General features: G+C 48.2%; 3 protein-coding genes across 3 annotated transcripts; all 3 read left to right on the forward strand.

Moving 5' to 3' along the window:
• Nucleotides 1-2,645: 2,645 nt before the first annotated feature.
• On the forward strand, nt 2,646-6,560 carry HOXA10 (homeobox A10). Its single transcript, XM_066195239.1, has 2 exons — nt 2,646-3,465; nt 4,894-6,560. The coding sequence occupies exons 1-2, from the start codon at nt 2,646-2,648 to the stop codon at nt 5,166-5,168; spliced, it is 1,095 nt and encodes a 364-aa protein (XP_066051336.1). The 3' UTR covers nt 5,169-6,560.
• Nucleotides 6,561-11,744: 5,184 nt separating this feature from the next.
• HOXA9 (homeobox A9) lies at nt 11,745-14,173 on the forward strand. The gene is made up of 2 exons (XM_066195275.1): nt 11,745-12,369; nt 13,507-14,173. The coding sequence occupies exons 1-2, from the start codon at nt 11,823-11,825 to the stop codon at nt 13,743-13,745; spliced, it is 786 nt and encodes a 261-aa protein (XP_066051372.1). The 5' UTR covers nt 11,745-11,822; the 3' UTR covers nt 13,746-14,173.
• A 6,450-nt stretch (nt 14,174-20,623) lies between these two features.
• HOXA7 (homeobox A7) lies at nt 20,624-23,085 on the forward strand. The gene is made up of 2 exons (XM_066195392.1): nt 20,624-21,117; nt 22,157-23,085. Exons 1-2 carry the CDS (start codon nt 20,742-20,744, stop codon nt 22,438-22,440), a joined length of 660 nt encoding a protein of 219 aa, XP_066051489.1. The 5' UTR covers nt 20,624-20,741; the 3' UTR covers nt 22,441-23,085.
• Nucleotides 23,086-23,182: the final 97 nt, after the last annotated feature.

A 23,182-nucleotide genomic window follows, 5' to 3' on the forward strand; every position in this document is an offset into this window, starting at 1 on the left:
CACAACACCCCACGGCAGCTCCCACGGGACCTGACACGGGGCTGGGGTAACCCATTGCTGCTAAACCCGAACGGGGAGGCTAAAGAATACCTTCAAGTATTCTCACCGGACTCTGCACCTTTTGTCTGATTTCCCCCGCATTAGATCGCGCGGGGAGGAGAAGCCAACTCGCGTCTCATCGATGCACTTCCAGTCATTTTATTCCTGCTGACGAGGATTGCAGCTTACTTTTTATAGTACTTTCCTTCACTTTAATCCAATTTTTAAAAGGGAGCTGCTTATTTTAAAAACAGCTTTGGAAGGATTTCAAGCGTTTCTGCTCGGTTCCTCATGGCTTTTAGATTTGCAATCCGTTTCTATTTAATTTGGCAAATGCAAAATAAACATACCGCAAGAGCGGACTTCCCCAGAGTAATTTTTATACCTGACTTGTGTAGAGAAATGTATTTGGAAGGCGGCGCTGGGGCTCACGTTTCTTTTAATTTAGATCTGTATTTATGAATCTAAGCCTATTGATAATAGCCTTCCTGTATACCAGCCAATAAACCAGCTCCTTATGTGGTATTAATTTTGTTAGTAATGATATGGCCCTCATAGGAATCTGATAAGGGTTCGTCCATCGCACATTAACACATCCGAAGTTAGTCGGGTTGGGAAATTGCAAACAATATTACAGCAGGAAATGCGGGAAGGAAAAAAAAAACCCTCGAAGTGTTTCTATAGGCTGGGAGATCTACCCCTGTCACCGCATCCCACGGGCCGGTCAGAAGGAAATCCCGCTGTGATGCTCGCCCTACCACGCAGGAAAAATCAGGTGCCTTTCCACAGAGATTTTATGGATGTTTCGATGTTGTAGCATCCCCTGCCTGCCCTGGTGCTTCCCGGGGACGCGGAGGGAGGCTGGGGAGGCCCCTGAGGGAAGGGCTTCCTCCAGGGGTTTGTCACGCTGTGGAAAAAAATGCTTTTCTCCGTGGCAGACGAACACTGAGAGACAAGACCACGTGGGGTTTGACAGATCCGTGGGGCGAGGGGGAAGAAGCGCTCCCTCGGGGTTTTGAAGGCCGAAGGTAGGGGCCGGGGAATCTGGGGAGCCGCGCCTGGCCCGGCACCACCCCTCCCCGCAGGCAGTGGCCCCATCACCGCCGCCAGTGCCCCCCCCGGCCACGGCAGGCGGATGCCCGGCAGCGGCTCTCGTCCCGGGAGGTGATGACGCCCGGGCGGCGGCCGCTCTCACCCACCCGACCCGCTGGAAGCGAAAACCGGCCGATGGCTGCTGCTTCAGGCGGCGTGCGGGAGAGAGGAGCGAGTGATGCTCCTCAGGGATGGGCAGCGAGAACTGGGCAGCCTCAGGCTCCCTTTGAACTAAAGTGCCCTTAGTTCTGCGGGCCAGGCAGCGAGGCGACTTCAAAATGGCATAAGCGAGAGCTGATGGAAGTGAAAGCAAGTCATCATTAAGCATTTCATTACGAAATCTATCTGTCTCTCTGCCTGCGTCCCTGCCTGTCTGCTTTCTGTCTGCTACCTCCGCCACAATTACATATTGACTGGACCGGGCTGTCTAGTATCTCGGTATTTATCTAGCTACTCTTATTTCTATTATTTAGTACATTGCTTAACGGAGACGCTTTTGAAGAGGCGAAAAGTGAAAAGACCCAAAAGGTGCGGGAGGGAGGGGAGATATAAAAATGATCGTCCAAATATAAACACATCAATAAACACGGTGCACAGCATCCTGCGAGGTTCCATTTGAACTGCTCGCGTCTGGATTCTTTCTGTGACATATGTCTGGCTTTATATTTTAAATGGTAATCAGACCTCAGGAAGAATCCAGCGTTAACTAAAGCATTAGAAGCTGCAACCGCACAATCAATCCTCCCAGAGTGGCATTGCTCCCTAAGAGATTCCTCAGCGCAGCGGCGAGCATTTTATCTCCAGGAAAATTAAGCCCAGCCTGGCGTCGTGGCGGTGATGTTAGGCTGCAAACAGCCCCCTTCCTTGGTAGTTTAACGCGAGAGGCACCAGGCCCCTTTACGGTTTCAAATGATCCGTGATAAACAATAACACGTCTTTTATTTCTTAAAAAAACGAGACAATCAAATAAAATGAGCAGAGGCTGAGCATAAAACACCGGGCGAGCCGTGGCTTTATTAATTTCGTGTGACACATAGGCTGCGCAGGGAGGTGAGCAGGCATTGCTGCGGGAAAGCCCAACCACGGGGAGAGAGGAGCGACAGTAAAAGCTTCATCTGGACACCGCTCCAGCCTAGGTATAATAAACATCAGGACCGCCGGGCTATTTAATAGCGGTGCGTGTGATAAGAAGGGAGCAAAACTTGGAGCCAGGACCAGCACAGCCCGCTCCTTCCCTTTCCCCTTCCCCTTCCTCTTCCCGGGAGTGCGGCTCCCGCCTGGGCGCAGGCGCTCGCCCATGTGGTGGAAGCGCGCGCGCCTGTGTGCATGGAAATCCATATTACACATTAATATACATCTATCTTCCAAATTCAGAGGTCGACCTGAGAGCAGCTCTGTGCATACGAAACCAGACGGGGAGGGGTTGCTGGGGAGGCCCGGGCTTCCATTGGCTGCGGGCTCCTGCCGTGGTGCGGGGGTATCTCTCATCATATTCAGCATGTTTTGCACAAGAAATGTCAGCCAGAAAGGGCTATCTGCTCCCTTCGCCAAATTATTCCACAACAATGTCATGCTCCGAGAGCCCGGCTGCAAACTCTTTTTTGGTAGACTCGCTGATCAGCTCGGGCAGAGGGGAAGCGGCGGGAGCAGGAGGCGGAGGCGGAGGCGGAGGCGGCTACTATCCCAACAGTGGTATCTACCTGCCACAGGCGTCCGATCTGTCCTACGGGCTGCAAAGCTGCGGACTTTTCCCCGTGCTGGGCAAACGCAATGAAGGTACTTCTCAAAGCATGGTCCCCAGCTCGCACTCCTACGTGTCAGGGATGGAAGTGTGGCTAGATCCCCCCCGGTCCTGTCGCATGGAAGAGCCGGAGAGCCAGCAGGCCACCTCGTGCTCCTTCGCTCCAAGCATTAAGGAGGAGAGCTCCTACTGCCTCTATGACTCAGAGAAATGCCCCAAGGGCTCAGGCGCCACAGACCTCGCTCCTTTCCCCCGGCTGAGTGCCGAGGTCAGCCCAGCCAGCAGCAGCGGCGGGGTCCCCGTCCCGGGCTACTTCCGCCTCTCCCAGGCTTATGGCACTTCCAAGAACTACGGCGCGGGGCCAGCCGGGGCTGCCCCTTTCCCTCCGCAGCCCCCCGGCCGCTTCCAGACGCCTCCATCTTTGCCTCCCGTCCCGGACGCGGGGAGGAAGGAGGATGAGGAACGCTCTCCAAGCCCCTTGGCGTGCGTCTCCCAGAGGGAGGACGAGACTCAGGCTTCATCTTCCACCGCAGAGGAGCTCTCTCCAGCTCCGTCAGAGAGCAGCAAAGCTTCTCCCGACAAAGAGCCTGTAGGTAAGCGAATGATGATGGTGATGATGGTGATGGTGGTAGTGATGATTAAAGAGAAAGAAAAAAAAAAAAAGAAAGAAAGAAAAAAAAAATAGTCGTTGAGGATTATAGCGACATTGAGATGCGAAAGGAAGATCCCAGCTGCCCCGCGGGGCTGCCAAGAAGCGCTGCTCAGACTGACCTTCTGAACTTTGTAATATTCGGGCATGGGGTTGCCGTAAAAATTAATGTCCATCCTATAGTTTAAAACCCTTAGAGCCTCCTCTATGGGCAACTTTAGCCTGCATGCTGCTAAAACATATAGAAAAACAAGATCAATCTCTCCCCCGTGATGTGAAGGTGCCTACCAGATAACAGAGATGTTTGTAAAGCATCCAAAATAAGCAATAGGCAGTGCCAATAAATAAACCTATTAACGCGGTAAGTTATATTTTACGATCCAGAATGCTTTTCGGAATAACAACCGCGCTGAAATGTGCCATCTATGAGCTGCTATCAAATTAGACTGATGAATGCACGGCGAATATCCTTCAGCATCCACACTAGATAACAGAACTGTTATTTATTAATTTCCTTATTCATTTCCCATTCGTGTCCCCACGGCAAAAAAAAAAAAAACTCCCCTTCCCCGGACGGCAGACTTTGCAGGAGCTTCGGTCCGTCCGCCTTTCAGACATCCTGTTACTCCTTTCAGGCGACCCGTTGGAAAGTAGTATTTAAAGAAAAGAAAAGGGTCAGCGAAAAACTGTTAGAGAGCCAACCCCAAACCACTAACCACTCTAAGCCATCAAGGGATTGGTGTTGCCTCTTTCCCAGACAGTTCCACTGATAGAAATCACCTCGAAACGTTTTTATTATTGTTATGACCGTATTTTTTCTTCCCCGAAATGGTTGGAAAAGAGAAGGCCATGGCGAAACTCTCCGGAAAGGCAGGGGCTGAAAGCAGGGAGGCTCCGGCTCCCCACCTCACCTTGTTTTCCACCTCCGTAGCACACTTACCAAGTCCGGATCCAGAGGCTTTGTTTTTTTGGAAGCAGGTGCCTGGGGGGAAGGAAATAAGACTGCAGGCCCTTCCCCAACTGCCCCCAGTACCAGAGGGCTCGGAATGGCCGACAGGGAGAGGGTAGGAGCTCTTTTTGGAGGGTCGGAGATGCACTACAGTCTGGGGCACACTGCCCCACCAGAGACTGTCAGGAGGTTTTTGAGCAGAGGCAGTCCTTACCCTGACATATCCAAAACCTTTGGGAAACCGTTTTGAAGCTTTCGGTTCCCTCAAGGATAGCCCACATTCCAATGCTCCGCAGCTGGCGGAGTGAGCCCGTCGCACACACAGACACAGACACACGCTCAGATGCTCCTTCCACCCTCTCCCCCGCAGCTCTTTGCCTCCTATCCGATGGTAACGTCCATTTTTTACTCTCTCAAAACTAGGCAATTCAAAAGGAGAAAATGCAGCAAACTGGCTCACGGCAAAAAGTGGCAGAAAGAAACGATGCCCCTATACCAAGCATCAAACTCTCGAGCTGGAAAAGGAGTTTCTATTCAATATGTACCTGACTCGTGAGCGTCGCCTAGAGATCAGCCGCACAGTCCACCTCACAGACAGACAAGTTAAAATCTGGTTTCAGAACCGCAGAATGAAACTGAAGAAAATGAACAGAGAGAATAGGATTCGGGAGCTCACAGCCAACTTTAATTTCTCTTGATGAACCTATAAACACATCTTTATGGTTTAAAGAGCCAGTATCATTTTCCTAGGCTGTATTCATCCGCACCTGTATGGATTAACGATTTTAGGCGCTCTCAATATGTTCTTAACCTCTTAAGAGCTACTTTGGGGGGTGGGCGGACTAAAGTCACGCTAAAGCACAAAATGCCGTGTGTGACCCTCCCCTCTTCCTTCAGCCTTTCCCGGGGCCAATTTGTTCCTCTAAGCTTTGAAACACAAAAAAATACCATTTCAGGAGCTGCAAATATGTTTCCCCCTATCTCTCTCTGAAAAGTAAACAATCCTGGTTAAAGGTGCATTCTTTTAAAATATAAGTGCTGTAACTTGGACTGTGCGTAGCTGCACATTGAAGAATTTAAGCATTGCCATATTTCTATATATTGGGAGCTTTCTCCTTCTCTGTTTGCCTTTTCTCCCCCTCCCCCCCCCTTTTTTTTTCCTTCGAAAAGCGGGACTTAAAATAATGAAATGCAGGCATCCTTTAAAAGGGTTTCACGGGAACGGGTGTTAGGAATTGTTTAGTTTGGGGGGTTTTTTGGTTTTGTTTTTTTTTTTTTATAACACTTTACCTTAAAAGCCAATATTACAGCTTTAAATTTGGCCAGGAAAATGAAATATCTTCTCTTTAAAGGTATAAAAGAGTTCGTTTAACTCATGGACTAAATTATTACACTTACCTCTGAATTTCTCTCGCTGGTTGTAGATATTTACTTAATGTAGTTTTGCTTAAATATGTGAATTTGGTGGTTTTCTTTTGTGTCTATATATAACGTTACCATTGGTAACGCATGACAAGCACACAGAAATTCCCCCTTGAGAAGAAAATAGTCACTTTTTTCCTCACTATTTTCACTGAAAAGTATATATCCTGGACATCAGATGGACTTTCTGAGCCAGAGTCTGAGATTGTGAGGGAGAATATGTTCATCTTCCTTTATACTGTGAAGTCACATGCATTAAAGGGTCAAACATATAGGTGAAAAAAAAATTAAAATATTAAAAAAAAAAAGAAGGGGGAAAGCTATAAATACAGATATGGATAAATGTCTATTATTATTAAAATGCTGATACTGTTTTAAGCAAATGCATTCTATCATTATTATAAATGTTAGTTCTAGCTATATCTAGTTCTTACCTTAAATCGAAATAAATTAATATTGTAATGCTGCTGTGCGTGAAAAAGACGATGTTTATGTTCTCATAGAAGAATAAAAAAAAAAGTGGAATGAATCCTTTTAATTTTACCTCTTTTTGTGACTGTTTATCCTCAGGTTCTACTTTATGTCTTCAAGAACTTTTACAACAGGAATAGTTGCCTAAAACCCCTGCAATTACTTTAGGAATCTATTTAAATATTACCTAGACGGTCGTAATTTGTCTGGGCCATATAGCGATGGTGCTCTAAGGTTTGTCGGCTTTTGTTCAGTTTTATGACTTGCTAGTATATCTGGATTGTTGCTGTCTTGAACGAGTGGTTTCAGTTGACTGAGGAACTGCATAGACTGAGGAAGCAAATTACTATTTCTTGAGGGTAGGGAAACGATATATTTATTTTCTTCTACTTCTTTTTTAATTTTTGTTGTTGTTGTTGTTAATCGAACACCTACAAGTGTGCGGAGATCTTTAACTCCACAGGACGCTGACAAAATTCTAGCTTTATATCAGGGCTGAGAAGAAATCGTAAAGGTGAGCTCATGGGGAGGGAGGGGGGTACCCCAGCCTCGCCTCCCTGCCAGCGGGCCCCTCCAGGCAAGGCTATTCCCTACCTGGCTGCATGTGGAAGAGCTTATTTTATTTCACACAGGCTGCCTTTTTTTTTTTTTTTTTTTTTTTTTTTTTTTTTAAATCCTCTCTTCTTCCTCGCTGCATGTTTAGCTAAATAGGGTCTTGCACAAAGGGAAGGCAAAAGGAAGGCTGGAAGAAAAGAGACAGCTAATGCTTCCTTGCAAGGGTATATGTACGCCGGGAGGAGGGGGGGCAGACTTTGAACCCGGGCTTCTTGGGAGCCGTTAGCTTTTCGTGATGTAACATTGTCGTGCACGGCCCTTTTTCCCCGATTACATCTGCATGGAAAGGCGAAAGCTGCCCGCGCGCGCGTGTGTGGGTGGTTGTTATTATATTTTACTCTTGTTTTCATTAACCCACCCGAGGCTGGCCGGGGGGCGCGGAGGGGCGCCGGCGGGGTGGGCGGGAGGGCGAGAGGGATGTTTTAGTCACGTTTCTGGTTTTATTTTCGTAGCGGGATCCTTGCGTTAAGGACCACGGCAATGGGGAAAGTAATAATTAGCGCCTGAGAACTGCTCTGTGGTTTAGGTAGTTTCATGTTGTTGGGGCTCCACCTTTCTCTCTACAGCACGAAACTGCCTTAATTACTTCAGTTGATATCATCACCAGGTATGCTTGGTGCGAGGGTCCTTTCTACCCGAAGAAATCTTAGCGCTGAAGTGAACTGTAGGCGTCAAGTCCCAATGCCATTGTTTCCCATCTGCAGCGGAGCCTCCTTTGATTCCTCAGATAAACACGGCAGCCGAGGGGGGAAGCTTGACAAGTTCTTCAAGGTTAGCTAGCTCCTAAGCGAGTCCCTGCCTGCTTGAGGGTTTTTAATATATCTCGTTGGCTGCATTCAAGGTCAGGTGCGTTTTTGCATTCCGCCCGGCGTGGGTCGAGCTCGGAGGGCCGGGGGGGAGGTGGATAGCTGTTTTATTTTTCAATCTGGATTTATTAAAAACCGAGAGACCTGAAAGCATGCCTGGAGGAGGGGGTGGGGAGAGATCCAATTCGCCTGCCCCGCTCCAGGCGTCATCTAAAACAAGGGCCCGGAGCGCAGCGCCCGCGGCCAGGTGGACCCGCTGGCGGCGGGGGTGAGTGACCGGCCCCGCCGGGGTGCTCTCGGTCCCCGCGGTGTGGTGGCTGGTGCTGCCGGAGCCTGGCGCCCGGCTCTGCCGGCTCCGTGTCCCCGCCGTCGGGCCCGCTACCCCAGGGCTGCCCGGGGGCGCCAGCTGCCCTGCGGCCCGCAAGGCCTCGGTTACGATCACGATTGCGGTGCGGGCTCTCCGCGGCGGCGGAACGGGCAACAGCGACCTCTCCGGGCCCGCCGCCGTCGCCGCCGCCGCCGCCTTTTGTGTTCGCAGCGCGACCGCGGGCGATGGGCGGGCTCCCGCCGGGCCCTCCGCCAGCAGCCAGCGCCAGGGCGGCCGCGGAGCGGGGCACCCTTCGCGGAGGAAAGGAGGGTGGGGAAAAGGACAGAAATCTCACTCGTCGCTCATTTATTTCTATTTATTTTTTAGCGGTCGTGATTATTTTTGCCTTAAAAAAAATAACGACAGTAAAACCTAAAAACTTTTTCGAAACTTCAGGCTGGGCTGCAGGAGCTCAGATGAGTTTGGATAGCGGATTTCGGCCCTCCTCAGAAAAGCAGTCGTCCCCGGCCGGGGCAGGAGCAGGGCTCTGCATTGCAGTCAATTTTAAGTGCTTGTGTTCGCCTCTACACACAAGGTCTGATGGGCTGTCTGCAGGGTCTGTGTACATTTCGGGGAGTGTATTTGCAGTGCCTGTGTCTGTGTGTGCCTGTACGGCGTCTTTTTGCCTCTGCCCTTTTGATTACCAGTTGAATCGCCTCATCCTGATTTTGGACTGCTTCCTCTAAATTCTGAATCATTTTTTCTCTTCCCTGTGCCAAAACCCCTCCTTGGCTTCGTACCACCACTGGTTCCGTGAGAGAGGTCTGCAGTGGCAGGAAACCCTGGGGAAAGGCGATCCTGAACTTCCCGTTCAGGAGAGATAGCCAACGCCCGCGAATTCCTGCCCCGCGCCCGCGTATTCTCCGCGCCTCCGTGGTGCGTGGCTAATGAAGCAGCGCTTGCAGATGCCCCCCACCCCGCTTAAAATCCGACGGGATCCTTCCTGATGCAGCCGGGGGTCGGAGCTAGCGGAATGGGAGCTCTGCTAGTTCGGTTATGTTGGGATGGAGGACAGGGAGTACTTTTATTGGGACACGATCGCTCCAGCAGTGCTTCATTCTTGGAAATTCTGGTTTCATATAGCATTTTTTATGTCAATATCTGTTTCTGCCCTGTTTGGGGTCTTTTGCCCCCGAAGGTGTAAGACTTCAAAACCTTAAGTCATTTGCAAAATTGACGAAGCGAAATCGCCTTCATGGCTCGTATGAAAAAGGACTTGGGGCGAAAATGGATCTAAAACGGCGATAAAAGAGTCGAATATGCCAGCGTTATTATCAGCAACGTGACCGCGTGAAAAATGTCCAATTATTTGCTGTATTTCTCCTCTTGCTTTCTGTACAACCTCTCCTGCCCCTTGGATGCTGGCAGTGAACAAATGCGGAGTTTTACAGGGGAAATAAAAATGCAGTCACGTTCTTTTAAACGCTATTGTTATTGTTATTCATTTGCTATTAGTTTTGGTGAGGAACCAAAAAAATAAAACCCGCTGCTAAAGTTGAAAACTCAAATTCGAATATAAACATCCAGGACTCCTGCAGCTAAGATTATTTTTTCTGAATGGAAAAAGGAAGTTCTACAATCACATTTCACCACAGCTGACTCTTAATAATAAATACAAATGACGTGGAGTTCCGTCTTTCCAGGAAAGAAATACAATTAATTTTTTCTATTACAGAGTGTCTATACAATGGGAGAAAAAAAAAAGTCGAGAGAGCTTAATTTGCATTTTTAAAATTGTTATAAAATAACGGGCCCCTTGTCTATTGAGATCTTGCAACTGTTCAACGATTTTCGAACTCTAATAGGGAATAATAGTTTCATTATGGGCCTTCGTAATTTTGACTGTGGAAGAGAGCGGTGTTAAAATGGGACCTCTGTAAGATTTCGGATTAAACTGTTGAGAAGACATGAAAAGAAAAAGAAAAGAAGGAGAGCGAGAGAGAGAGGGAGAGAGACAGCCCACATAGCGATGCAAAACTAATTAGAACCACACTTTCGCATGCACAATATTTACACAGGATTTTAATCATTACTCAGTCGTCCCTACCATTTGCTGGGCTCTATTTTCAATGCAAGATATTTCGAGTAAATTGAGCCTCTCACGGAGATTTTTGTACCCCTAGCATCTTAGTGACCGCGCTCCTTCGCCAGCCACGGGGATAAACAGCGTGAATGTCCGCCAGGGAGAAACCAGGGAGTCGCAGGCATGTTTGCCAAGAGCTCAGCCACTACTTTAATTCCTAACACTGGACTTGGATCTGGCCGCCTCTTACTTTCCCCCGCGCACCCTCCCCTCCTTCTGCGGAGGATTGTAACCCTCCGCTCGGCTTCCGATGCCGCTAGCGTGTGTCCTGCAGTCACAGGAGGTGCCAGCAAATAAATAACTATATTTGAACATAAATTTGATTCACCAGAATGCAGGACGGCCGACTGCGAACGCCTCTTTGATAGCCGCCCAGAGAAGCAGGGTGCCTTTCGGCAGAGGGGAGACGGGGCATTTTCTCCCCTTTCCCCCCGCTGCTTCCCTGCATAGTTGAAGAATTAATTGTGGTGATAAATACCGCCGCCCGGCTCTGCCCGCACTCCTTCCTTCCCTCTCGGCCAGGACGGCGGCTCCCCTCCGGCCGCCGCCGCACCGCCGCCCAGCCCCGGCCCCACTCCTCGGCCTGGCGAGAGGGTTCCCGGTCCAAGGGCAGGGGCAACGGGGAGGACGAGGAGGGTGTTTCGGTCACTGCCGCCATGCCCGGCGGGGTGGGGTGGTGAAGTGCAGTTTGGTGCTGGCCAGGGTAAATACCGAGCCGGCGTCTGCCCCTGTCCTTCTCCGGCCGGGCGAGGAGGGCCGGCTCTGCGCCGGGGTTTGGGAAAGGGGATATGTTGAATTTGACTTTCTGCTGCCAGCTCTGAGCCGAACGGAATGGTATTATTTACAGTGGGTTCCCAAACTAAACACAATAGTATAATTTAACCTTTCCAAGCACTCGTAAATTTTTACTGCTGTGAAACACAGCGATGCAAATGAGCGCGCTCATAGTTACTGACTTAATAACAACCCCGTGGCTCCCGAAACAATAACTCCTTATGAAATATAATAAATGCATATTTAAATACACTATACCGCAACTACTATTTTGCTCTTTTTATTGCTTCAGTTATTGTATCATTTTATGTGAAGGTCTCCGATCACAAGGGTGGCAGGATTTTTTTTTCGCGGAGAACACGACCCACTGATGGGATGATTAATTTTGATATAAAATAGTCCGCTTAAACGAAAAAAAAAAAAAAGAGAGAGAGAGAGAAAGAAAGAGAGAGAGGGGAGAGAGACAGAGGAAGAGAGAGAAAGAGGGGAGGGGGGCTGTAATATGGAATCTGATCTTTTAATCTCAGTTGGCCGCAATTAAAACAAACCCCGCCGTATAACTCAAATATCCCTTTGCATAAAAACATATGGCCTCGCTATAAAAATTATGGCTGGAAAACACTGACCCATTAATAGCCCGCGGACTGATTTATACTTTATTGTTCTGCTCCCCCGCCACGTGACAGGCGCAGCCAATGGGCGCCTGCGCTGCGCTCAACTTATTACTGACTCTACTTCTCCGCCAGCACCAAGTTGTTACGTGAAACCCGCAGCCCCGAACCGCGGCGGGTCCGCCGCCACCCGCCCGCCCGCCATGTCGGCTCCCGGGACCCTCAGCAATTACTACGTGGACTCCTTCCTGGTGCCGGAGGGGGACGAGCTGGCGGCGCCCCGCTACGCCCCCGCCCCGCTGGGGCCGCCGCCGCGGCCGGCGGCGCTGGCCGAGCACCCCGAGCTGGCCCCCTGCAGCTTCCAGCCCAAGGCGCCCGTCTTCGGCCCCCCCTGGAGCCCCGCGCACCCCGCCGGCGCCAGCGGCGTCCCCGCCGTCTACCACCCCTACGCGCACCACCAGGCGCCCGTGGCACCGCCCGACGGCAGGTACATGCGTTCGTGGCTTGAGCCTGTGCCGGGCTCCTTGTCTTTCCCCGGGTTACCTACCAGCAGGCATTACGGCATTAAACCTGAACCGCTGGCGGCCAGGAGGGCTGACTGTACCACGTTTGACACTCACACTTTGTCTCTCTCTGATTATGCTTGTGGTTCTCCTCCAGTTGATAGGGATAAGCAAAGCCACGAAGGCGCATTCTCTGAAAGCAATGGAGAAAGTGAGGCAAACGGAGAGAAACCGCAGATCGATCCAAGTAAGTGGGACGGCAAGGGTAATGGACTTCAGGGCTCTGCGCCGGCCGCGGGGAGGTGTCGAGGCGCTGGGGCAAATTACGCGGCCGAGCACTGGCCACTGCCGCCGCCGCTGCGCCAGCCCGCCGGGGTCTGCCATCTGCAGAAGCCAGCGCTGCCTTTCTCAGGCTCGAACGGGATCTAGGACGGCTCTGGCTTTCCAGGGTGAAAGGAAAACAAAACCCCACCCTACAGCTGCAACTTAAGCAAACATTAAAAAAAAAAAAAAAAAAAAAAAAAAAAAAAAAAAAAAAAAAGCGAGAGAAACGCAGTAGCCGCCCATCCCTGCTCCTGCCACCCCAGCAAACTCAGCAGGACGTGCTCACATCCTCCTGCCTCGCCGCGCTCCCAGGCGTGGGCAGACGCCGGGGAGAGGGGTGCCTAGAAAGCACTGGATGTGAATCTGATCTTTTCTGAGACGGCTCTCAGGCCGGAGCGGCTATTGCTGGGCTGAGAATAGAAACCTCGCCGTTGACTTGGTTCCTCCCCTCCCCCTTTCGTCTTTTCGGTGGAAAACCCCGGGGCTGGATGCTCCCAGGACTACGAGACTGGTGGCAGAGCGCCTCGGGATTACTATCGCGATTAACGCCGTGCGAATAAGAGTCCTAAGAAGGCGAGGGTTTAATTATGCCAGCTGTAGATTAACTCGCCAGCTCCCTGGGTCTTGCCAGAGATGACACAGGAGAAGGTAGAGATTAAAAAGACAAACAATTTCGATGACATGTTGATCTGGCTGGTCACTCTCCGGGCTGGCGCTCAGAGGTGTGGGGAGGCCAGGAAGGAGGGAGGGAGTTAGAGAGAGAGGAAGAGAGAGGAGGAGAAAGCATTTTAAAATTGTGGTCTCTAAACAATAAAAAAGGCGAAGGGAGGCGGAGGCAGCGGGGCTTTGCCGCGTGGGGTTGCGTGTGACCTCCCCATGTGTCTGTATTTTGGAGTCCATTGTGCCTCACGAGCCTCTGTGCCTGGGGAAATGAGAGCCACGTCCTAAACACGAATACCGGGACACCTGATGGGCTGTTTCTGCGTGGATTTCCCTCCCAGCCCCCTCCCTCCACCTCCCACCCTCCCCTCAGCCTGAAGTTCTGTTGTTTTCGTTGTAGATAATCCAGCTGCAAACTGGCTCCACGCAAGGTCCACCAGGAAAAAGCGGTGCCCTTACACCAAGCATCAGACACTGGAACTGGAGAAGGAGTTTCTGTTCAATATGTATCTCACTAGGGACCGTAGATACGAGGTGGCCAGACTCCTCAATTTAACAGAGAGACAAGTGAAAATCTGGTTTCAGAACAGGAGGATGAAAATGAAGAAAATCAACAAAGATCGAGCGAAGGACGAATGATGGCGACACGTGGGTTAAAATGAAAATGCGTAAAGTAAAAGAGAAAAAAAAAAAAAAGAAAAAAGTTAAAACAAACAAAAAAATCATCCCCTCGAGCCCTACCATGCAATGCGTCTGGGTCCAGGCCTCATTTTTCCCTTGGCAAATTCTGATTATGATTGTACAATGGTAGTCACAGAGGCCAGATTGCCAGGAGAGGTACAGTAAGACTTTTAATTTTCTAATAGGAAAGAAAAAGGGGGCATTAGCACGAAAAGGCTGTTTAACTGGCTTGTATAAATCTACCTGTTTCTTCAGTTAACGAAAGAAAAAAAAAAAGAAAAAAAACTACCTTTTCATAATGCACAACTATTTACGGACTGTATAGTTTAGTCTACGTAGTTAATTTTATTCGCTCTTTGCGTGGCAGAGAGATCTCTGCTCTAATACTTGAACACTGTGTTTTATTGTGGTAATTATGTTTGTGACTCAATTTATGTGCTTGGGTGCTGTACCGGATGTAATGGTGTAAGCTAGAATTCAATTTGAACTCAGGTTGTTTATTATAAAAATTGCATAGAGTATAGCTCTGTAGTGTATTAAGTCTTTTCTGTATAATTAGACAGTTAACCTTTGATTGTAAAATATATATATTATATATATCCCAATGCAAAATAATAAAAAAAAAGGTAGAAAAACCGTTCGTTCGGGTTGTCTGGGAGTTACGGTTCTCAAAATATGAAGCAAGTAATTTTAGTATGCACAGTTGATATATATATAGTACTGTCTTCGTCGGTTGTATATATAATCTATATATTAAAAAAAAAGTAAATAAACAGACTAGCTTAAATATTGTTTTTGCACCAGTGAGCAGTTAGCAGATTTCGGAGCTATACGTATATGTGAAAAAGGTAACTACCTATGGTTTATGTTTGAATTTTAATCGAATGATTTGATGGTTATTGTAATGAAGGTTAATTTTATTGATAATAAATTATACATTATAAAAAACTACATTTGGTTATTGTAAATTTGTATCGATTTAAAAAAAAATCTGGGAAGTTATGTTGATGCAGAACATACACTGTCTATTTTGAAACAGTTACCTCATGGCCTACTGACCAAATCCTTGTGTTGAAATGATATTTAACTTTTTGTCAAATAAAATATATTGATTCTTTTATATTTTGTGATGTTTTAACATTATTGAGGAGAGATTCTTTCACGGTGCACTGAATCTCGCCAGCAGATGTAGCAGGGCTAGGGCAGCTGCAGAGGTGAGGCGAGAAGAGATATTATTTTCGAGTCAAGGTAAACCCACGGTTTTATAAACGCAGCCCCCAGGTGATGGAAATTTGGCCCTTATATCCATCCTAAATGGACAGGCTCAGCTCCTAGATGCCATAGCTTCTCTGAGGGTAGCGATTTCTTCCCCCCTTCCGGGCATGATTTGGTGAGCTGGTGCTTAGCAGTGTGCCGAGGGGAGGGAGCCCCTCGGATGGCAGAGGGGCACGGTGCCGAGCTAGCGCCGTTTTAATAAAACTCGCTGGCGGGGCTGGGGAACTCGGACCAAACCAAAATGTCCGACGTTCTTTAGCGCGGACAATAATGTAAATCAGCTCCGACAGCGACATTTAAACTGAGATTGTTAATTAGCCTCCACCGGAAAATGTCCAGCACTAAAAGTGTGCTTCCACAACCCCTATGAGAAGGCTCGCCTTACCAGGGCGTTCATTTCACATTCCCTGCTAGAGACAATTGCCCATGCAAAATATGTTATTTCTAACGTCATCCACTTTTTTCCTTCCCTGGCCTTCACTTTCGTATTTTTTCCCTTTTAAATGTCCCGTGGCAAATAAATACAACCCGTTGCGTTTTACTAGCGCCTCAGATTATATATGTATTTATAGATAGATATCGAAACAGATAAAATTTTACTGACAATTATGGCAGAATTGATGGTGTCAATTTTAGTCACTGATTCAGCCGAAGGAAAGTGGTGGGCTGGAAACAGTCTACAGCAGACAACACGAAATCGTATTTATTTTTAAAAAGAGAAGGATGGTTTCTTTGGAGTGGAATATTTCCATACATCCCCTCCCCATTGCATCTACCCTTCCCCCGCCGCCCCAAGCCAAACCAAGCTGAGCAACAAAAGAAAATAGCGAAGTCTGTGAGCTTGCTGAAATTTACCCTCGTTTTGGGCGGACATCTTACTGCTCACAGTGGATTATCCTCCATAACATGAATCGCAGCACAGTTCTGCGCCACACCGACCCTTGTTTGCAAATATGGCGAATGACAATAAAATCCTTCTTGTTATATGATGGTACCTTTACACATATATACATATATATATGTATATGTATTGAAAGCAAAATAGAACGGAACACGCTTATGGTCTTGGCAGAAGTTGTTGTTAGGAAAATTCAGAGCCATACTACAGTGCAATAAAAGAAAATGACTGCTGTAACCGTTTATGGGGTGTAAAACGCTGCAGGGCTGAAGACAAAACTTAGGGAGCCGGCAAGAAGTTTACAGATGTGCAGAACTGCAGGAGGAAAAAATGCTTTCGACTTCACCTTTAAAAAAAAAAGAAAAAATTCCGGAGTAAGATTTGATGAGTTCTAATTAGCAAAAAGGAGCTCGTTCTGGCGTGCACACACACAAAAAAGCCCCTAATTGATCCCCGAGCCAGTATTTGGGGATGCTGGGACGCCCTCTGTTGTTGCAGACAGAGGCAACTTCAAAGAATCAGCATTAAGAGTGTGTAATAAATGACGGGTCTGCAAACTGTCTGGAATTCGGCTCTTAATGAGTTTACAACTGTCCAGCCACAATTAAGATTTTCTACAAAAGCCTTTTCATTTGTTTTGTCTGGCTGTTTTAGATAAAGCGGGAGAGCGGAAATAACAACCTTTTATTGGCCTTCCCGTGCTTAAATCCAGGCTGGGAGGTGGACATTTATCTTGCCGGGGGCTGGCGGGCAGGGGCGCGGGCTCCGGCGGGCCGGGTCGGGCGGCGGTGCCGCAGTGGCGGCCCAAGGACGGCAGGTGGCGCTGTGAGCCCGCGAAACAGCGCCCGGCCGCCCTCCGCCATCAAGCGCTCGGCCGCCTCCCCGACAGCTCCTAAAATGTCGACTTTATGGGAGCATAACTGCGCTTGGAAGGGCTGCCTCGGTTTTGACAAAGGCCGATAGGTCTGAGGGTGCGTTTTTCCCCCCTATCCCCGAGATTTTTCCAACCTTATCCCGTCGACCGTGGGCCGTCAGGATGGCGTTTACCGCCTGGCCACGCTCAGTGCACTCGTGGCAAAAGTAAGGCTTGATCTGCACCAAGGACACACCGTGCATTTATTATTCTCAAAATACCGAGATATTTCCTATTATGTGATAGAGACGGATGGAACCCTGGCACCGAACTGCCAACTCCTCTTTTTCTCCTTTGCCCCAAACCTTTGCTCTTCTCTGCTTAAGATCTGAGCCTGCAAACAGGGTAACCTGATTTCCCAAAGGGCTGGTGTGAAATGAAATATTGGGAGAAAGGGGGGATTGAAGGGTTCGGCCGGATGTAAATGGGTCTCCCCGGCTCAGCCTGGGAGGAGAGCACCCGAAGAGCTTCACCCTTGGAGCTCTGGGGCCAACCGATGGATTTTCCAATGCCCTTGTCCGCTCCGCGTGGCTGAGACAGCCGTGCGGGGAACCGGCAGTGCTGCAAAAATCTCGTTTGAAAATTATTTACCGGCCGGTGAAATTCTTCAACAGCTGTCTTTGATACAAATAAAAAGCCCTGCTTGTGTCCGAAGCAATTTCAGCTCTGTGGGACCCGTTGTGATTATATTACACAGATGTGAGAAGGCTGATGCTCTGCAAACTTGACGTGTCTCTCTCAAAGTCATTCCTAACTTGTTCTCGCTGTCTATTTTGTTTCCTTGAATCGTTTTCCTATTTTTTTTATGCTCTTTACAAAACCCATGACACACGCTTTGCTTTTGTTGGCTCCCGCGTCTTGAGAATGGGGTTTAGTGTGGAGTTGTGGAATATTTTCAGATGGCAATTGCCAAAAGAGACGGAGGGAAAAAGGTAATTGGAAGGAAAATAAATGCAGAAGGAAAGGAAACATAAAATATGGGCTGAAGTATAAACGTTGTATTTCATAAGTTTAAGCCAGACAACTAAACAAATCGCTGTATAGTACTCTGTAACAGAACTACTTTCTCTGCATCTTACTTACATTTCCTTAAATCAAAGCCATTCTCTCTATATCGAAATTCAGCACTGGAAATGCGCTGAGCTAGTTTTTTTACCCCGCACTGATTCAAAGATTAAATTCTTTCTAGGGATAAAGACTAACAGCCACTCCCTGCTTTCTAACAAGAGCCTTCCTATCAAATGTTTGTCTACAATGGCATTGCTAAACTTGTTATGATTAATTATTTTTTTCCTTGGGCAGTAAAATTATATTGAAATTAAAAAGTGTTTATGCATTGTCATACTAAGTAATAACTTGGCACAGCATGTTCCATTATAATCGTGGATAAATTATGGTGAGAACAGATTCCAAACCAACAAAAATCTTCTCTACTATGAACCACATCAAGATACTGCTTTGTACACAAGCCATAATCATGTAGTGCTCCCAGGTCGCTTATAACTTACGAGCACCGTTTTATCATTACATTTTACTTCCCGGAAAAGCTGAGTGCCAAAGAGGGGTAGTCCAGAGATTACAAGGAAAAAAAATACAATTAATCCGTCCTAGAGGATTATTTTTAAAGCGTGTGAGAATATTGCCATGACCAAAAATTTGAAACCTGCGGCTGTTCACCCTTTCCCGATTGGAAAAAAAATGAATTCAAATGAAAAGCGCATTTACAGGCGCGGGGATCTAGACTGATTCTGTGAGCGACAAAACAAGAGATTTCAGAGGGTGTTTCAGAAGCAGCGTTATGCCTAACTCGCAGAGGGTGTGAGGAGTCAACAAGGTGGCGGGGACCCATGTCTGGGGGTCCTTCTAGCGTTTATTCAGTGAAGGCGTTTTGATGAATTTAAAGGGCTGGCCGGGAAAAATAAGCTGAAGGTAAAATACATTTTAAAAAACCGTGGCGGCGATAAACACATGTAAGCAAAGAAAAATACATAAATGTGCAAATTGTAGAGAATCAAGGAGCTCCAAATACAACCACCCAGACAATCTATTCGGTCCTACACTATCCATATTTAAGTCCAGACATCGGTTATATTTGCTGTTTCTTTTTTTCTTGCATCTTGGTATGTTGTCACCAGAGCAATTTATTGGTCTAATACCATCTACTTCAGCCTCTTTGATCTTCTTGGTCGTCGTCTTGTTTGCATCGCATTCGTTTAAGTTCGTGGGCCTCTATTCCCTTCCAGCAGCCTCTTCTGCCGGCGTGTTCCCGCACCGTGATTGCGACTTCAGGAATATTGTCTAATATTGGTGAATTGGAACAAATAACCGAAGGGGTTCTTTCGGCGGCTTCCCCCTTATGCCTGCAAATTATAACTGCGTTTTCACATGCTTAACACTTGGCAAACATTTACATACATCCACAACATCTGCATGCTCTGAAGCACCAGCATCTCAGGGATCTGGCTTTCAAGAATTGACTTGGCTTCTCTCAGTAACCTGTGTTCATGGGGCTGCAAATAACCACGCAGAAAGGGTGCCAAAGGGTGCGCGGGTGTGTGTGCGGGTGTGTGTTGGAGGTGTTCGGTGGGGGGGGGGGGGAGAGGATGCTCCACGCTTACAAAATATAAAGTTTAGGGTCCGTGCGAAATATCGCCAGGAACAATTTTAACTGGTGAGAAAGTCTTTGTACACGGGGCACCTAACTATAATTGAAAGGAGAATTTCCGGGGCAATTCCATTGTGCTTCTTCCAGTTTATGATGTGCAATACAGGCAGGCAGTAAAAGCTGTCTTTACCAAGACTCCCTGTCTGAGGGAAGGAAACTCATTTTACGATCCGTTTAAAGGAAGGGCACGGAGCAACATCCTCAATGGAGAGCCATTCGCATTGTTGGGGATCCCAGCGTTTAGAAAAGCAGCAACTCTCCCCAACATCCGAGCGTACCGCTGCCGCCTCACGCTCTGGACTGCAAGGTATGTAGGGCGGAAAGGTAACTCGGGCAGTAAACAGGCGGCGGCGATTTGAAGACATTTGCAGGCGATTTCATCAAGACTGGAGTTTCGGCTTATTCTAATTTTTTCTTCTTGAGACATTCAGAAAGTTGAGTATTTTTTTTTTCTATTATTTGTGGTGGGTGGTAGGGGTTTTTTTGTGTGTTTGTTGTTGGCTGGGAGATTTTTGTTTAGTTGGACGTCGTTGTTGGTTTGGGGGGTTGGTTTTCTGATTTTTGTTTGTTTGTTTGTTTCGCTTTCCCGAGGAGGGTGACTGATTCTTTCCCCCCCCTCCCCGCCCGGCGCGGACTGCTGGGAAGCGCCTTGATTTCTAAGGCTCAGCAGCCCCTCGGGACCGGAGGGGGGTGCCCTCGCAAACCCTGTTGCAGAGTTCCTGCCTGTTTCTTGCCATTAGGAGAAAACAGCGCGGGGTGAACGAGCCACCTCCTTTAAGCCTGACAAACACACACACATCTATATAAATATTTTTATATACAAATTAAAAAAGAAGCTTTAAATTTTCATTTTTCCCAACGCCCCCCCCCCCCCGGCCCATCAGCGAGCACACGGGGTGCGGCGTCCCCGGGGGCCGGGCGGGCGGCGCTGGCGGCGGCTGGAGGGCGCTGCCGGGCGCGGCGGCGGCGGCGGCGGCCCCAGCCCGTCCATGGCCGGGCACCGTCGGGCCCCGACCGGCACCACCTGTGAGGCGGGCGGGGATTGGCGGGCGGCGTCACATGACCGGTCACGTGCTCCGGGCAGCTCAGTCCAAAAGAAAATGGGGTTTGGTGTAAATCTGGGGGTGTAATGTTATCATATATCACGCTACCTCGTAAAACCGACACTGAAGCCTGCCGGACAACAAATCACAGGTCAAAATTATGAGCTCTTCGTATTATGTGAATGCGCTTTTTAGCAAATATACGGCGGGGGCTTCTCTTTTCCAAAATGCGGAGCCTACTTCTTGCTCCTTTGCAAGCAACTCCCAGAGAAGCGGCTATGGACCAGGCGCGGGTGCCTTCGCCTCCTCCATGCCCGGCTTGTACAATGTGAACAGTACCATATATCAAAGCCCGTTCTCTTCCGGATACAGCCTGGGCTCTGATGCCTACAACCTGCATTGTTCCTCTTTTGATCAGAACATTCCCGTCCTCTGCAATGAGCTAACCAAACCCAGCTGTGAGAAAGCGGAGGAAAGCAACCTGCACAACCAGGCTGAGCCTAATTTCCGGATATACCCCTGGATGAGGTCTTCAGGTAGGGGCGAGCGGAGAGGGCTCGGAGCCGTGGCAGCCAGGCAAAGCGTGTCGCCAGGATTACTGTCAGCACAGCCTTTATGGTTTTAATTATAGCCGAGGCGCCATTGCGTAGAAAGCCCGTGGCATTGTATGTAAATGAGTATCATAAAACTTTTTATTGCCCAATTAATGGGTTCTAGCCTCGTAAATTTATTTAACTCCATTTGCTATGGAATTTTAGCATTGAGTTGATTTGCGCTGTTTGCTATGAAAAAGCGGAGAGTTGGCTGCGGGCTCCCAGAGCCCCCACGGGTAAGCGTCTCCCCTGCCCTCTTGTCGAAGTTGGGGGAAAAAAAAAATCCCGCTCGCTGGGTAAGGCGGAGGGGACAGAGGCGTTTAGGACCGAGGGGCGGCATGTCGAGGACTTTGCCAGCCCGTGTTGCCGAGACGTGCCACTCTCGTCCCCCCTGCCCTTTCCACGGAGATAAAGATCTATAGAAATGTACTAAACAGGAAAACGGAGGGGGGAGGGGGGGACTGGGGACGAGAGAGTGTGTGTGTGAAAAAGGAGAGCTCTCTTCTGGAGCTAAATGCTATGTATTGTTTACGATCCAGGCGGGATGGGTGGGGGGGAGCCCACGACATTAAAATAAAATAAATACGGCCCAGCCTTCCAGCTTTTTATTTCCCCTTGCGAAACGTGAAAGTCTGGAAGGTTTTAGGGAAATACATCGCCTGGGGGAAAAGTTCCTCCTCCCAAAAGCAATTTCCTCCCCCACCTCCTCTCCTGAATGCTTTCTCTTCACTTTTTCTAGGTCTCGAGCAACTTAATTTTTGCCCTGCCTGAGCAGGGCACGTCGTGTGGCTGAAATGTCTTTGTTAGGGCAAAGTGGGGGGGCGAGTGGAAGTCGAGGAAGGGGATCGTTCACTCTGGCTCGGTCACTTTTTTGTTTGTTTATTTATTTATTTGTCTATTTAAAAACATCAATAAGAAAAATAAAAAGACAAAACTTTCCATTTCTTGTCTAACTCCTTGCCGTGTGTGTGCCTGTTTTCAGGTCCAGATAGGAAGCGAGGGCGCCAGACCTACACCCGCTACCAGACTCTGGAGCTGGAGAAGGAATTCCACTTTAATCGTTATCTGACTCGGCGGCGAAGGATAGAGATCGCCCATGCCCTCTGCCTGACGGAGAGGCAGATCAAAATCTGGTTCCAAAACCGGAGGATGAAGTGGAAGAAGGAGCACAAGGAGGAGAGCTCCAGCACCCCGGCTCCCAACGAGCCCACGTCAGCAGCAGCCTCTGTCGAGAAAGTGGAAGAAGACGAAGAGGAGGAGGACTAAGGAGTCCCACTCGAGGAAGTGATCTCTTAGAATAGTGTATGCACATGATGAAAAAGCTCCCTTTAAAGGAGAAAAAAAAAAAAAAAGACTTACTGTTTTTATTAAAAAAAAAATCAGTTCCCTTTAATAATCATCTTGAAAGCGAGCATTTGCAAACATGAAAACATTTCTTGGGTTGGTTTTCCAGCCTTCTCTCCACTCTCCCATACTCCCCAAACCTGCCCTATGCCGAACCTTTCGGTAATCTCTCCTAAGAGCATCTTACAATCAGTTTGGGTTTTTTTTTTTCGTCATTAACCCAAACTTGGGTGGGTTTCTTCAGGGGACATTTCAGTGGGAGAACTGCTGCTTGCACAGATAATAAACAGTGACCTTCCAAAGTAACTACCTGACTCCATAGTCCCAATCATGTGTGAGGGGAAAAGTGCATTAGGCTCACATTAAGAAAAACTACCTAATTTTGAATAAGTGGCTCTGCACTTCTCTTTTTGTGTTTTTTTTTTTTTTAAATTGTTGTTAGAAAAGTATAAGTAACAGCTACACTAACGAAAGGTTCAACAGCAATTAAGGGGGGAAAAATGTTCCACAAACCACTACAATCTACAGCAATTATTTGTACTACCTATTTTCCAGACTACCTACCTATATATCTTGCTCTGCCTACCTATCTTCGAAAGTATGCTGTATTTTAGTAGTCAAAAGGATGTTACAAGATTACTAATGTGAATCGCAAAATGCTTTT

Source organism: Chamaea fasciata, unplaced genomic scaffold (assembly GCF_029207755.1).
Source record: "Chamaea fasciata isolate MVZ Bird 193981 ecotype frontalis unplaced genomic scaffold, bChaFas1.0.hap1 SCAF_1, whole genome shotgun sequence".
Lineage (NCBI taxonomy): Eukaryota > Metazoa > Chordata > Aves > Passeriformes > Sylviidae > Chamaea > Chamaea fasciata.